Source organism: Alexandromys fortis, unplaced genomic scaffold (genome assembly GCF_014885135.2).
Source record: "Alexandromys fortis isolate MF-2015 unplaced genomic scaffold, M_Fortis_MF-2015_v1.1 scaffold_31, whole genome shotgun sequence".
Taxonomy (NCBI): domain Eukaryota; kingdom Metazoa; phylum Chordata; class Mammalia; order Rodentia; family Cricetidae; genus Alexandromys; species Alexandromys fortis.
The window spans coordinates 10266027-10279864 of record NW_026067974.1 but is presented as its reverse complement, the minus strand read 5'-3'; the positions used below and the strand labels follow the sequence as shown (position 1 = coordinate 10279864).

At 55.0% G+C, this 13838-nt stretch overlaps 1 protein-coding gene across 1 annotated transcript; it reads left to right on the top strand.

Moving 5' to 3' along the window:
• Positions 1–3372: 3372 nt before the first annotated feature.
• Positions 3373–4521, top strand: Neurod2 (neuronal differentiation 2). Its single transcript, XM_050157173.1, has one exon. It carries the CDS (start codon positions 3373–3375, stop codon positions 4519–4521), a length of 1149 nt encoding a protein of 382 aa, XP_050013130.1.
• The last annotated feature ends 9317 nt before the right edge of the window (positions 4522–13838 follow it).

Genomic DNA, 13838 nt, shown 5'->3' with positions numbered 1-13838 from the left:
AGTAATGAGATCTGGTGCCCTCTTCTGGTATGCAGGCAGAAAACTGTATTCATAATAAATAAATAAATCTTAAAAGCAAAACAACGAAATGAAAAGTTGGTGAGCAGAGTTGACTGAAAACCAGAAGCTCCTATCATGTAGGCAACCCCAAACTGGACAGGCCTTGCCAAGCCTCCTGCGAAGTCCGTCAACTTACTTCTGCCTCTGCCACGATCCCGCTTCCCAATCTCAGTTCGGCTGTCTGACTTAAGAGGGGCTCAACTTCCTAATTCAGAGCCTGGAAAGAGCTTCTTTTCCTTGGAGACCACCAAGGCAGTCCCGGGGTTAGTCTGGTTTTGCTCTTCCTGTCTGTTCCCAGTTACATCCATTTCCCTGCACTGGTCTCTCTGGAAGGAAGAGCAAGTGTGTTGCCTCTGACCTTTCAGCGCCTGGCCTCCAAGCACCCTGGACAGCTCCAAATGCTCTTTCTAGAGACCTTCCAAGGCAGTGTGTCTCTATGCAACACCCTGTTCAATCTGCAACATCAGGTCCAGTCTTACCAGGCTGAGATCCCCTTGAGGAAGTTAATCTGGGCAAGACTAGAGGACATCCACCTGGATTGAGGGATTGGAGGGGAACCCTCCTTTCTTTCTCTTTGCTTTGAGCCATTCAGGGTGTGCTGAAGTAGACCAGGGGACAGACCGGAAATTTGGGCCTGAAAGCAGTACCTACCTGAATCCAGGGTGGCCAGAGTCTCTATCCCTAGCCGTGAGTACTTGCGCACGCACGCACACACGTTGTCTCTCTGAATCCAGAGTGGCCAGAGTCTCTATCCCTGGCCGTGAGTACTTGCTCTCACACATTGTCTCTCTAAATAGGGGTGTTTCCAGTTTCTGCACCACACAGTGAGGAGCAGGGGTGGGCAGGTATGGGTTCTTACCTTCAACCTCTACCATTTACACCTGTGTCTGGCGTGCTAAGAGAGTTGAGAGGGGAACTATAAAGTAAAATAAAGCATCCATTTCCTATCTCCCTTAGCAAGACACCTTCCTGGCTCACCCCTGGCCTCTGCTTTTTGTGTTTTCTGTAGGGCAAGAATGTTTGGGTCCCATCTAGGAACTCTAGGCTGTCCCCAATCAGCCATATCCTCCCTTCAGCTAACCAAGAGCAAGCCATTACCAGGCAAGGATTAGGGATAGTAAGGACATAAGGAAGAGGAAGAGGAAGGTTTGTGGGTTAGGAATTCAGATCTGTGCCTCATCCCAGATGGGGGACACATGGTTCATCTCCAAGTTCCTCCCCATCCCAGCATACGTATGCCCTTGACATCCAAGGAAGCATCTCCTATGTAATGACTCCGCAGATAGACACACATGTCCCCACAGACACACACACGCCCATGCAGAGAGACAGACACCCAGGCAGGCAAATCTTTTCCCCTTTCTCTGTCTTTCCCTTGGTTTGAATTTCGTTCAGCCACATATGTTGTGTGTGCATGAGGGTGGGTGGGGGAGGGGCAGACAGGGATGAGGAATGGCATAATGCCAGCATCTACCTATGGGGCTTGGGTCAGGGATGCCCCCCACACCCACCCTGGAAGGAGGCCTCAGCTGTCCCTTTGTGGTGGAGGGGACTCTCTTGGGGAGTGGGAGTAAGCACTGAGGTCCCTTCTCCGTACTCCAGAGTCTGGTTCTGACCCACCTTAGGGACCAGGAAACAGGGAAATGGACAGATCAAGACCCCGGAGAGAGTCTAGAATTGGCCGCCACCACAAACCTCCAATTTCCAGACTTGCTACCCCATTGTTCCCATATGGGGGGGCTCTATATCTGAGGGGGGGCAAAGCCTCCCACCTCCCTCTCAATCCCTGCTTTCCTTGCGTTTGGCAGGGAGGGGAGGGCGGCAGAGATATTTATTTATTTCCTTTATTTATTTAATTTTTTTTTTTTTTTTGGAGTAGAGAGTGACAGATGGCGGCGGGTCCCGGGGGAGCCGGCTCTCCCCCAATGCAGACGCATGCCAATCACCGTCTCTCATGTGATAGCTGCTGCCCGTGACGTGCCAAGCCCATATGGCCTGGCATAGAGGCTGGTACCCCGCCTGGTAGAGATGCCACACTCGCTCCGCGGCTCGCATGGCGCTCTGAAGACGCCGGCGCCCGCCGCCTTGAGGAACCGCTGCCCCCGCTCCCTGAAGATGGGGGAACAATGAAATAAGCGAGAAGATTCCTCTTCTCCCCCCTCTCTCTCTTGCCCCCTCCCCCTCCCCTCCCCTCTCCCCTTGACTCCTCTCTGAGGTAAGTTGTCCGAAAGGGAGCTAGATCTGACCTGCCCATTGGGAGGGGGGCGCTGCTTCGGACATGAAAGTCCCCCAGATTCCCCATTCCTGGGACTCTACCCCCTCACTGGGTGGGCATGGGCGCCCTGGGTTCTGTCTCCCATTGGGGTCGCAGCTCAAGGGGCTGCGTTGGGAAACCTTATGCCTAGGGTGGTCTGGGGGGTAGGGTCATGAGGTGCACGAAGAGGCGAAGATGGGGACCCCCGCCCCATGACTGTCCCGAAGGAGGAACCTGCGACCTTTCCCTGTCACCAAAAAAGATAAGCAAACAAACAAATTTGGATTTTTCCCCATGGATCCCAAAATACAACGAGATCTGAAGAGACGTGTGGGAGGGAGGCAGTTCGAAGGGGGGAAGGGGGTCCCTGACCGTAGGGGAGACGAACAGGGTTCGCTTCTGGGTCTCCTCCCCACGCCCGGCTTCTTCAGTCCTCGCCACCCGGAGCCGGCTCCGGGAGACCCGGACGCAGCAGCTAGAGGAGACGGTGCTCCGGGCGTCTGGAATTGGGGCTGCGGGGGTGGGGGCCGGGCCGGGGGCGGCGCGCGGCCAACTTGCAAATTGGATTAGGGAGCGTGGGGGTGAGAGGCACCGGAGGGCAGGGGGAGCCGGGCCGAGGGACCCGGGCCGCGGAGCCAAGGAACCGGGCAGCTGTCCCCACGGCGGCCGCCCAGCTTCTCTCCATCACCCGGAGAGAGCAGGCTTTCGGGCGAGAGCACCGCCTCCCCGGGCAGAGGAACCTGGCCCTTTAGCACCCCACCCGGTCCACGCTCTCTGGGACCCCGACACCGGCCTGGAGCGGCCTCCTTTGCGCCCAGGGGCGGAGCCGGGGCCCGGCTCTGGGGCGAGGGCCTGGGCCGCGGAACCCCGCCGGCAGCCGGGCAGGGCTGGGCCGGCTCTGGGCGGGGCAGCGGGACGTGGTGGGCATCAGGGGCTCCCTGGGCTGGAGCGCGCGCCGAGACTCGGTGGTGGTGGCGGGTTGGGGGGCAGTGGTGACCCTGGCGCGCCCCTCACTCTGTGTTGTCTGTCTCCCCGCCCCCGGGGCGCCCTCAGGCACCATGCTGACCCGCCTGTTCAGCGAGCCCGGCCTCCTCTCGGACGTGCCCAAGTTCGCCAGCTGGGGCGACGGCGACGACGACGAGCCGAGAAGCGACAAGGGCGACGCGCCACCGCAGCCTCCGCCTGCTCCCGGGTCGGGGGCTCCAGGACCCGCCCGGGCCGCCAAGCCAGTATCCCTTCGTGGAGAAGACGTCCCCGAAGCCACGTTGGCAGAGGTCAAGGAGGAAGGCGAGCTGGGTGGTGAGGAGGAGGAGGAAGAGGAGGAAGAGGAAGGGCTGGACGAGGCTGAAGGCGAGCGGCCCAAGAAGCGCGGGCCGAAGAAACGCAAGATGACCAAGGCGCGTCTGGAGCGCTCCAAGCTGCGGCGACAGAAGGCCAACGCGCGGGAGCGCAACCGCATGCACGACCTGAACGCAGCGCTGGACAACCTGCGCAAGGTGGTGCCCTGCTACTCCAAGACGCAGAAGCTGTCCAAGATCGAGACGCTGCGCCTGGCCAAGAACTACATCTGGGCTCTTTCGGAGATCTTGCGCTCCGGAAAGCGACCGGATCTGGTGTCCTATGTGCAGACTCTGTGCAAGGGGCTGTCGCAACCCACCACAAATCTGGTGGCTGGCTGCCTGCAGCTCAACTCTCGTAACTTCCTCACAGAGCAGGGCGCGGACGGCGCCGGCCGCTTTCACGGCTCGGGTGGTCCGTTCGCCATGCACCCGTACCCATATCCGTGCTCTCGCCTGGCTGGAGCACAGTGCCAGGCGGCTGGCGGCCTGGGCGGAGGCGCAGCGCACGCCCTGCGGACCCACGGCTACTGCGCCGCCTACGAGACGCTGTACGCGGCGGCAGGTGGCGGCGGTGCCAGCCCGGACTACAACAGCTCCGAGTACGAGGGTCCGCTCAGTCCCCCGCTCTGTCTCAACGGCAACTTCTCCCTCAAGCAGGACTCGTCTCCCGATCACGAGAAGAGCTACCACTACTCTATGCACTACTCGGCGCTGCCCGGCTCGCGGCCCGCGGGCCACGGGCTGGTCTTTGGCTCGTCGGCCGTGCGCGGGGGCGTCCACTCCGAGAATCTCTTGTCTTACGATATGCACCTTCACCACGACCGGGGCCCCATGTACGAGGAGCTCAACGCGTTTTTCCATAACTGAGACCTCGCGCCGACCCCCTTTCTTTTTCTTTGCCTTTGCCCGGTCCCCTAATCCCAGCCCCGCGAGCTCTGGGGCTCCCACCGACCCCAGCGCCAGGCGCGCGGGGCGTGGGCCGCCGGTTCTGCGGCTCTCTAGGGCTGGCGCGGTCTCTTACCTGTGGGTGGCCCGTCCCAGGGGCCTCGCTTCTCCCTGGGGACTCGCCTTCTCTCTCCCAACGGGCTTCCTCTTCCCTTCTGCAGTGGAGTGCATCTCTGGGGACCTCCCTCCCGGCTCTCCCTGGAGACTCCTTCCGCATTCCCAAACGAGGGTTTTCTCTCCCCACCTCCCAGTAGGCCGTAAGGCTTTGGTAAGGGGCAGCTGAGTTTTGGGATAGTGTCTCCGCTTAGGAAACTTTTAAAAAAGACACTGAGCTGCCCAGGCCGAAAGGAGTTGGTATCTCTTCCTTCTCGAAGAGGGCAAAAGCCAGGGCGCTCAAACGCCTTCACCCCCAACCCGAATCTCCGCGTTTTTTAAATTTTTATTTTGGTGGGAGGGGATGTGGATTGAGAGAAAAGAGAGAGGCCAAGCCAATTTGTAACTAGAATCATGTTTCCTTTTCCCTTTTTAAAAAAAACAAATATACAAAAGAAAAAAAAAAGCTAAGAGGCGACAGAGGCCGAACTCAGAGTCCGGATCGGAGAGAAAACGCAGTAAGAACTTTTAGAAGCAATAAAAGGCAAAATAATAATAATATTAATAATAAATACTACCAATAATAATTTTTAAAGAGACACAAATATCTATGCAAGAAGGTTCTGACTGAGCCTAGCAGCCCGGCCCGGGATGCCCCTTGGGTCCGCTGGCTGCACCGCCCAAGCGCGGATCAGTGCACTTTGGTGAAGTGGGGGCCCGCGCCGCCCCTCCCCCCAGGTTCTTACAATCAATGACTCGGAGATTTGGAGCCCCAGTGCCACTGCCCTCCCCCACCCTGTCCCGTTGTGCGTCATACTGTTTTCTAAAAACCTGTTTCCAAATTTGTATGGAATGGCAAACTGTTGGGGGTTCGGCTTGGGGAGGGAGGGTTTGCATGAGAGACACACACGCACACCACACCGCACGCACACGCAGGCCCGACATGGGCGTCCGTCCGGGGACAGATGGAAGTGAGTCTCCAGGCTCCTCCTCTCTACGGGCACTCCGGTCCCTCTTAGGTGAAGGTGGAAGAGCCCAGACCTGGGGGCAGCCCTACCCCTGCCCAGACTGTGCCTCTGGGGGCGCCAAGCTCCTGGTGACTTCTGGTGGCTGGAGAGGTTTTTTTTGTTTTGTTTTGTTTTGTTATTGTCGTTGTTGGGGGGAATTTTTGTTGTTGCTGCTTTTGTTTTTTGTTTTGTTTTGTGTTTTGGTTCTAGGCTCCTCCTGACTTTTGTCATCCAGTGAGCTGGGAGAACTGAGGGCCCCTTTTGGAGATTTCCGGCAAAAGAGGCAACAGGTGAACCTCTCCGCTCCAGAGGCAGGGAATCAGGCACCCAAACACTCGATGCAAAAAACGCAAACCCACAGGCGACACACCCCCCACACACGCAATTTTACCTTCCTCTTGTAGCGAAGATGAAACTCCCGTCGGACACCCGAAGTGCATTGCGTGTTTCTGTTGAGTTTAATGACGATTAATAAATATTTATGTAAATGAGATGCAAAGCAGACCCGGTTTCTCACAGTGGCCTCCTTTTACGGGTGGGGACAGGGATTGATCTGGGACTGAGGTGATGGAGGCTATGTCAAGCGACTGTTCAGAAGACTGAAAGAATGACTGTGGACATTCCTGGGTGGGGCTTCCAAACTGCAAGACCTTCGCACACACCCAATGGGCTGATAAACAATCACACTTGCTGCCCCTTCTAGGCCCCACCCAGATTTACATTGTACCCAGTACGGAGCACCCCTGTGGTCTGCTTGCTTTCATTCAGCTCCCAAACACACTCAAGGATCTTCTTTGAAAACAAAACATTTTTTAACACTGAAAAAAAATTATCAAAATGGGACTATCCCATCATCTCACAACCCCTGGCTTACTGTCACACACACACACACAAAGACAAGTAAGTGCAAATAATGAGGACGCTGAGGAGGCAGACATGGATTTTCTTGAATTAAAAAAATAAGATCATGAGGATAAAATATCAATGGAGAAATCTCCTTTCTACCTTAAATTTGTGTTTCAGTGAGCTTAAAGGAACGAATTTTTCTGGTGTCAGGGATATTGATTTTTTTGGGGGGGGATTATGGATAAGTCTATGAGGTGGCTGAATCTGGAGAGGGACCCTGGTTAAGGACAAGACCTAACCATGAGCAAAAGGAAACAGCACCAATTAATACCTGCGCAGCCTCCTTCCCTGCTTCAGGAGAAGAGAAAAGAGGCTCAGTGGAAAATACGTAGGAAGACCCTCTTTTACTCAGACCCCACTTTCTCCCCCTCGAGCCCCTGGACACAGAGGCAGCTAGCTCTAGCTCGGAGTAGACTCTCCCCCAAAAGATGCCTTCTCCTTCTGAAATATTTGAAATTCAAATATTTAAAAACTCAAACCCTAAAACCCAAGGAGACTTAGTTAGGAATTCCCTAAAGAAGCAACCCTTAGTGCTTTTTCCCCCCCTCAAAACACCATCACTCATTTTAGGATTGAAGTGAGGTTGAAGGCAGTATTGTTCAGGGTTGAGGTCAGACACACTAAGCTAAGGGCTCCAAGGGAGAGAAGGAGGAAGAGAGAGGAGGAAGTCTAGATGTCAAGGGGCTCAGAGGAAGCTGTGAGTGTGCTCAGTGATGCCACTAAAGCCCACACTTAATCTTTAGTCTTCTGAGTAAAAGCAATGCCCCCCCCCCTTGCCTCTACGCAGAGGGACAATTCCAATTCCGGAGCTGTCCACTCCACGGTGCTGACTGGTCTCTAACATTTTTCCCTTCTGGCTGCCGCAGGAGGCCAGAGCCTGAAACAGCAGAGCAGAGCCCATTGGAATTCTCCTGCAGGGAGACTTCCTAGGAGACTTTCATTGTTAATTCTTTTTAAACGTTCACCACATCTGGGTATCTCTCAGGACCACCTCTCTTGAGTGAGAGCGAGCCCTTTGTCACGGGATTCTTCCCTGCGGGTGGCTAATGAGATCTAACAGATCTCTGAATCACTTTTATTCTTTAGAAAATGATTTTGGTCCATCTTCTCTGTCCTCCACTTTGGTGGAGAATGAGAGATTGCAAGATGCACATTCTAACCCTAACCTGAAGGAGCTGGTCTGTGCCTAGTGATGGGCAAGGCTTGGCAGGGGCATTTGGAAGAAAAGGAATTCAGTTTCATACCAGGGTGTGATCCTTGTCTTGCCCTGGGAACAAGGTTAATTGGGCTTCTCTCCCACTCAGCTGGTTTCCCAGAACTTGCTCTGAACTCCAAGCTGGGCAGCATCCAGGTGGCTTGGGGCCGGATGTAAAGGACCCCTCCACGTGGCTCCTCTGGCTAGAATACAGGCTCCTCTACATAGATCTTCCAGCTACCTCACACTGCTGTATTCCAAAGCCAGATTCCAGCCTCCTTTGAAAGATGATGACGACTCTGGGGCCCTTGCATCTATGGGTCAGACCATGTGGGGATGCAAGGACTCTTTGGGGGGGCAGGAACACTGGATCCCCTGCTTCTAGTGAATACCTCCAGCAGCCAACTCCAATTCCTGACCTTCCCCCATGCTCCCTGCACTCTGGCTGACTCCTGCCTCCCACCACCACCCTCCTCCCCAACACAACACTTAACTGCCCTGGTGAGATGGGAAGATGAGCAGGAGAAGAAGATGTGCCTGGACACTCGGCCCCAGACGCCCCCTCACAGATCTCTTTCTCTCGCTTGGCTTGCCTGCACACACATCCAGAGAAGCTCCAGGAACAGAAGGAGGGGGGAGGTGAAAGGGCGCTGGCATGGCTTGGGGCAGGGTGGTGGGCAGGAGCAGAAAGTGTAGAGAGGATTCTTTCCCTAACCTAAGCAGCAGGCTCTCCTAGCAGTCCACGCCCTGCTCACAACCACCCCTGGACTGCCCAACCCTGCGGCTGTAGCCAGATCCAATCTGCAGGCTGATTTCTCTTTGCATTTTCCAGCCCCCATCCCATGCCTAGCATTTGAAAATGGCAGAGAAACAGAGATGCTTATCTGGTTGTGATAGCAAAGGAATGTGTAGCTACTTCTCCCCTCACCATTTAATACCACCCTAACCACCATCTGGATGGTGAGTCACTGTCCACCAGTGAAACTCCAGCTCTGATTTTATCACCTAGGATAATAACAGGATAAACCACTGGGGAAGGCAAGAAAGCTGAGTCCTACCTGGACCAGTACTGGGAAGCCCTCCACTCCAGCTCACTCCTCAACAGTGTGCCAGCTTGTCTTCCCTCCATAAATCCAGAGCCACCAGATTCAGGATCTGGGGACAGAGGTCAGAGATTTCGTTCTCTTTTGCCCAACCTTGATCTCCTCCTCTTCCTGGAACCTTTAACAGGAAGTCACTTGTTCCAGAAGCTTCCATGGATCTTCCATGGATTGCAGTACTAAACATGACTCTAGATCACACAGATTAGTTTTCCAGGTAGAAGGGGTGAAAGACAGCCTCAGTCTTGACCTCCACTCCCAAGCCTGGACCACCGGACAGCAGAGGGCCAGAGCAGCCCAAGGCTCCATTCTGACCAATATGGACAGTTCAAAGGGGAAAACTGAATGGAGACCAAGCCTGCATTGTGGGGACTGTGGGGACTTTCCTGTCCAAGATGCTAGCTGTTTTCATTTTTTTTTCTTCTGAGATTGGGTAACTAGGTATTGGCCACTGGCCTAGAGTGAAGGTGACACCTGGCCTCTGAGAGACCTGGAAACCCTGCTCTGCCCTACTTCTGCATCTTGATATTTATTTATTTATTTGTCTGTACCTAAGCCTTCAAAAATTCTCCACAAGGTTTCCCGAGGTGAGCAGGGTGCTCCTGCCTCAGGAAGACTATCTTGCTGTTGGAACTTTATCCTGAAACCCAGGGTTCAGAGTGGCAGGCCTTGCACAGAGTGGAGGGCCAGCACTGGGTAGGGCTCACCTGGGGGAGGGGACAGAATACGTGCAGGGAGGGGTCAGGGTTGCTCTTTCCTAGTCCCATACGGAGAGGGGAAACCAGGGAGCGCTGGAGGAAGAGGATGAGGTTCCACTTTTAAGCACTAGCAGTGCCAAGGGAGATGGGGCACATCTTCCAGCTGTGCCCCTGGATATGTCTCTGGTGCTACCAGTTCTGTTCGCTCCCACGCGGGAGCCCAGCTTCTCCGAGGCAAACTGGGGGTGCACACTTCACTTCCACACCCAGAGTATGTGTCTGGTGTTTCATGATTCCAACGTTCCTCAGTCTCTTTGCCTCTCAAGCCCTGTTTGTATCTCTTTCCTTGTTCCTCTTTTTGGAATTAATTGAATTAGGAACTGGTCTTTCTGGGGTTTTCCCGCCTCCTGCCTCAGGTTGAGCTGGCCAGGAGGCCAAAACTGAGAGGTCAGGTCCCACTGGGGTCTCAAGAGCTCACAAACCCTTTGGGGACCCGCATGCCGGTTCCTATCCTCAGCCAAGACTTTGCCAAGGGCACAGCTGGGCGGGGTCTGGGCAGTCCGCCCGGCTTGGGACATCTGTTCTAGCTAGAGTCGCATTAAAAGCGAGTAGTGGGGGTAGGGGGGCTCAGAAACAACCCCTCAAAACCCAGGTCTGTGCATGCCGGCCTTCTCCACCACAACCAGAGGCAGGAGAGGACCCGGGACGCATTTGGGCTTGTTTTTCTTCTCTCTAGGGAACAGAGCGAAATTTGGGGTGAGGTCAGGTGGGGCGTTCTCTCTTTCCTTAGTCTCACCCACTTCCCCCTCAGATGTCACAAGGGGCTTCCCTCAGGCAGGGCGGTAAGACACTTCAGCCTCTCTCCGGCCGCTGGGGAGCCCCTGAAGGCGCTGACGCCGGCAATTCAGCGGAGGCTGCTGCCGGCCCGACGCAGAGCTGAACCCGCTTGCTGCGAACTGGGTTCCCAGGCCGAGGCTGGGGCTCCGCACAGAGGGAAGGCTAAAAACAAGTCAATTAAAATATCTGAAATATTTGCCTTTATATGGAAGACTGGGCGGTACTTTGAGAGAGAGAGAGAGAGAGAGAGAGAGAGAGAGAGAGAGAGAGAGAGACAGAGAGAGACAGAGACAGAGAGAGACAGAGACAGAGAGAGAGACAGAGAGAGAGAATCAAGAAGAACCACAAAAGCCCCTAAACTAACCAAACCCAAATCCTTAACTACTGATCATTTTGTAGAAAATGACAGAAAAATTCCTCAGACGCTTTCCCTCTGGTGTCACCGCAAAAAAGCTCCCGCCTGCCCAAGCCCTGAGCCCGATGCACCTCCACCACCCCAGAGCCCTGGCGCTGAGCCCAGGTCGCCCCTTGCCCACCCTTCGCTTGCATGTTTGTGCCAGTCCGTGCCACTCAGCCGGTGCCCGGTGCCCGGTGCCAGGCGCGGGGGGAAGGCGGGGAGGAGCCGAGGCTCCAGCTTAAATTCCATGGCATCTGTTCATTATTATACAGTGAGGATTTTTATATGGACAGCTAAATTAAAGACAGATTTTTGCCAGAATTGCAGATCCCATAAAAATGATGACACAGGATGGGGGCTTTTTCTTTTTTTTAAAAAAAGAAAGATTAAAAACACAACCTAACAGACCACACCTCAGACCTCTCTGTGTCCCCGTCCTTTGCCTGTTGGCTTTACCCATCTTTTCTTCTGGTGGGCCTGAGAGACTCCAGCCTCTGCTGCTCTCCACGGCCAGCTAAACACAGATACCCAGGGACCAAGCCCTTGCTCTCCCAGGGGCCGGGCAGTCAGTTCAGACTCCAAGGGTTCAGCATGGGGACAGGAGTTGTGTCTGGTCTGGAGCGCAGCTTGACTTTCCCCTGTGCTGTCATACGTCTGGCTGGTCACCAAGCCACAGATCTAGAGGCAGGCCAGGTATATGGAGCCGTCTGCTCAGGGACACCGGGGGCAGCACCCATTTCCCCTTTGCCAGTGGAGAGTCTAAAGCAAGAATAGGGCATCCTGGGCGATATTCAACTTATGGAAGTTCCGGAATTTCAAATTTCACAAGACTCTAGGATGCTGGACCCTGCACCTGGGTGGGATGTTATAGAATTTGCATGGTTATCAAATCTCTAGAATTCCAAAAGAGCCCTGTGCCAGGGGAAGGTGGTCTAAACTTCAGGAGTTCTGTATTCCGACTTTGAAGCTGTGGCATGATATTTTGGGGCCCATGGGGCTCCTGGAGAAGGCTTGATAGGTGCAGGCAACATCAGGAGGAGAGGTGGGGCCACTCAGAAGGATTCTGAAAGTGTCCCCTAAAGCTACTGGGAGCCATTCTCATTTTTCTTTCTTTCCTTAAAAATTATTTTCAGGGCAGAAAAGTAAATATGTGCAGAGTTCTGTGTCCTCTAGACAATCGCTCTCTGTGTGTCTGTGTCTGTCTGTGACTCTGTCTGCGGAGCTGTCTGCTTGTCTCTCTCAGATTCGGAGCTGACAGAATTCCTATCAGAAGAGCGAAGGCAGGGACATCTGTGTGCCGAATGACTGTGCCTACTCGAACCTGCCAATCGCTCCTGGCACGAGCTGGGTAACAAATGCCTGTTACCTCGGAATGCTGGCGGGTGGGGGGAAAGGGGGGAGGGCGCCTGGCACCACCCCGGCTGCCAAGCTCTGCCAAGACCCCCTCCTACCCGCTGCGGGTCTCGCCCCCTTCCCTGAGTTGGGGGTCCATGGAATTGGATTATTTATTAATTAGCAGTAATTAGAAAATGTGGGTGTCTCTCAGCCTGGTGACCCCTTCTCCTCTGCTTCTAGAACCCCCATCACCTCTCCCATCTTGCCCTCCCCAACTTCCTAGATTAACTCTGGGTTTCTACTAAGGGCAGGCGGCCAGTTGTTGGGGAAGGGGCTCATGGAATGCAGGAAAAGGGGTCTCTAGAGGGAAGAATTCCGCTAAAGTTGCCAGGAGGAGTTTCTCTCACAGAGTGTGAGGGTCTGGGCAGAGGGTTTGCATAGACGGGGCTGTTTGGCTGGCCTGTGGAGCGGGGCAGAGCTGCTGAGGGGCAGAGAAACGGTGGACAGGTGGAGCTAAGGAGAGACAGAAGAAAAAGAGGACGATGGGAGGAGGCTAGAAGCGAGGTGAGGCTAGCTGATTCTCTCTGCGCGAGCCACCACCTTGCCGGCCTTGCTGCTGAGCAGGCTGCGCTCTGAGTCCATCCACTGGTTCTGCTGTGGGGTGGGGGAAGGGGAGAGAAGAGCGCCACTGTCACAGCCGGTGCCAGCTGGGGGTGGGGTATTGCGAGGAGGGGCGGAGAGCACATCTAAAATTCCAAGACATCTGTTCAACCAAGGAGGAGACACCGCGCTCAAGAAGACAGGGCACCCTTGCCTCACCCGCTCTGTAGCCATTTGTGCCAGTGAGGAACCCATCCCAGTCCACCAAAGCAGACCTGCAGAGAATGAGGGGGGTGGGTGCCAAGTTTGAGATAGGGGGTGGTGCTGAATAGGGCTGGGGGGGATTGCTGTACAGGACAAAAATCCTGAAAGGGAGGATTTGAAGAGAGTGAAGTGGCTGGAAGAGGCCCTCTGGCCTCTGGTACCCACAGACCCTTCGCGCGTGCGCGCGCGCGCGCGCGCGCGCGCACACACACACACACACACACAACTCTACTTAGACATTAAGCTTCTCACTTCCGTGAACACACAAGTCTACATAACTGGCTTCTCACACACTCAATGATGTATCTGCTCAAACAACTTTATTGAGTGCTTGGTCTATCCTGGGCCTGGACTGGGAATCACAGGGACACCTTCCTGCCCCGAGCTGCCCATTCGTGAGAACCCTTGGGACAGGGGGACTGCCCAGCACTAACTCAGACCAGACACAGTCTTCTTTCTGGGAGCCAGAGGGAATGTTCTCTCTATCTGGGGGTCCCAGCAGGGAGTCCTGGCCCCACAGCCAGCCACATTCTTACCTGCTCCCTATTAGCAGGAGCCACTGTGTCCCCAAGCTGTGCCTGAACAGGCTCCAATACCACTTGCCACTAAGTCTCAATGACCACCCCTGTCTTCAGTGCCCTGGCTTGGCACCTGCCCTCTGCCAGGGCTGCCCTAGCTGGGCCGACAGAGGCCAAGCCTCTCAGCTGGGAAATGTCCATGTGGTTGCTACTTAAAAACTGATTTATGAGGCCGCTGCGGCTGCGGAGGCTTGGCCTGCGGTCCTGGTAGTAATCAAGGGCATATGCC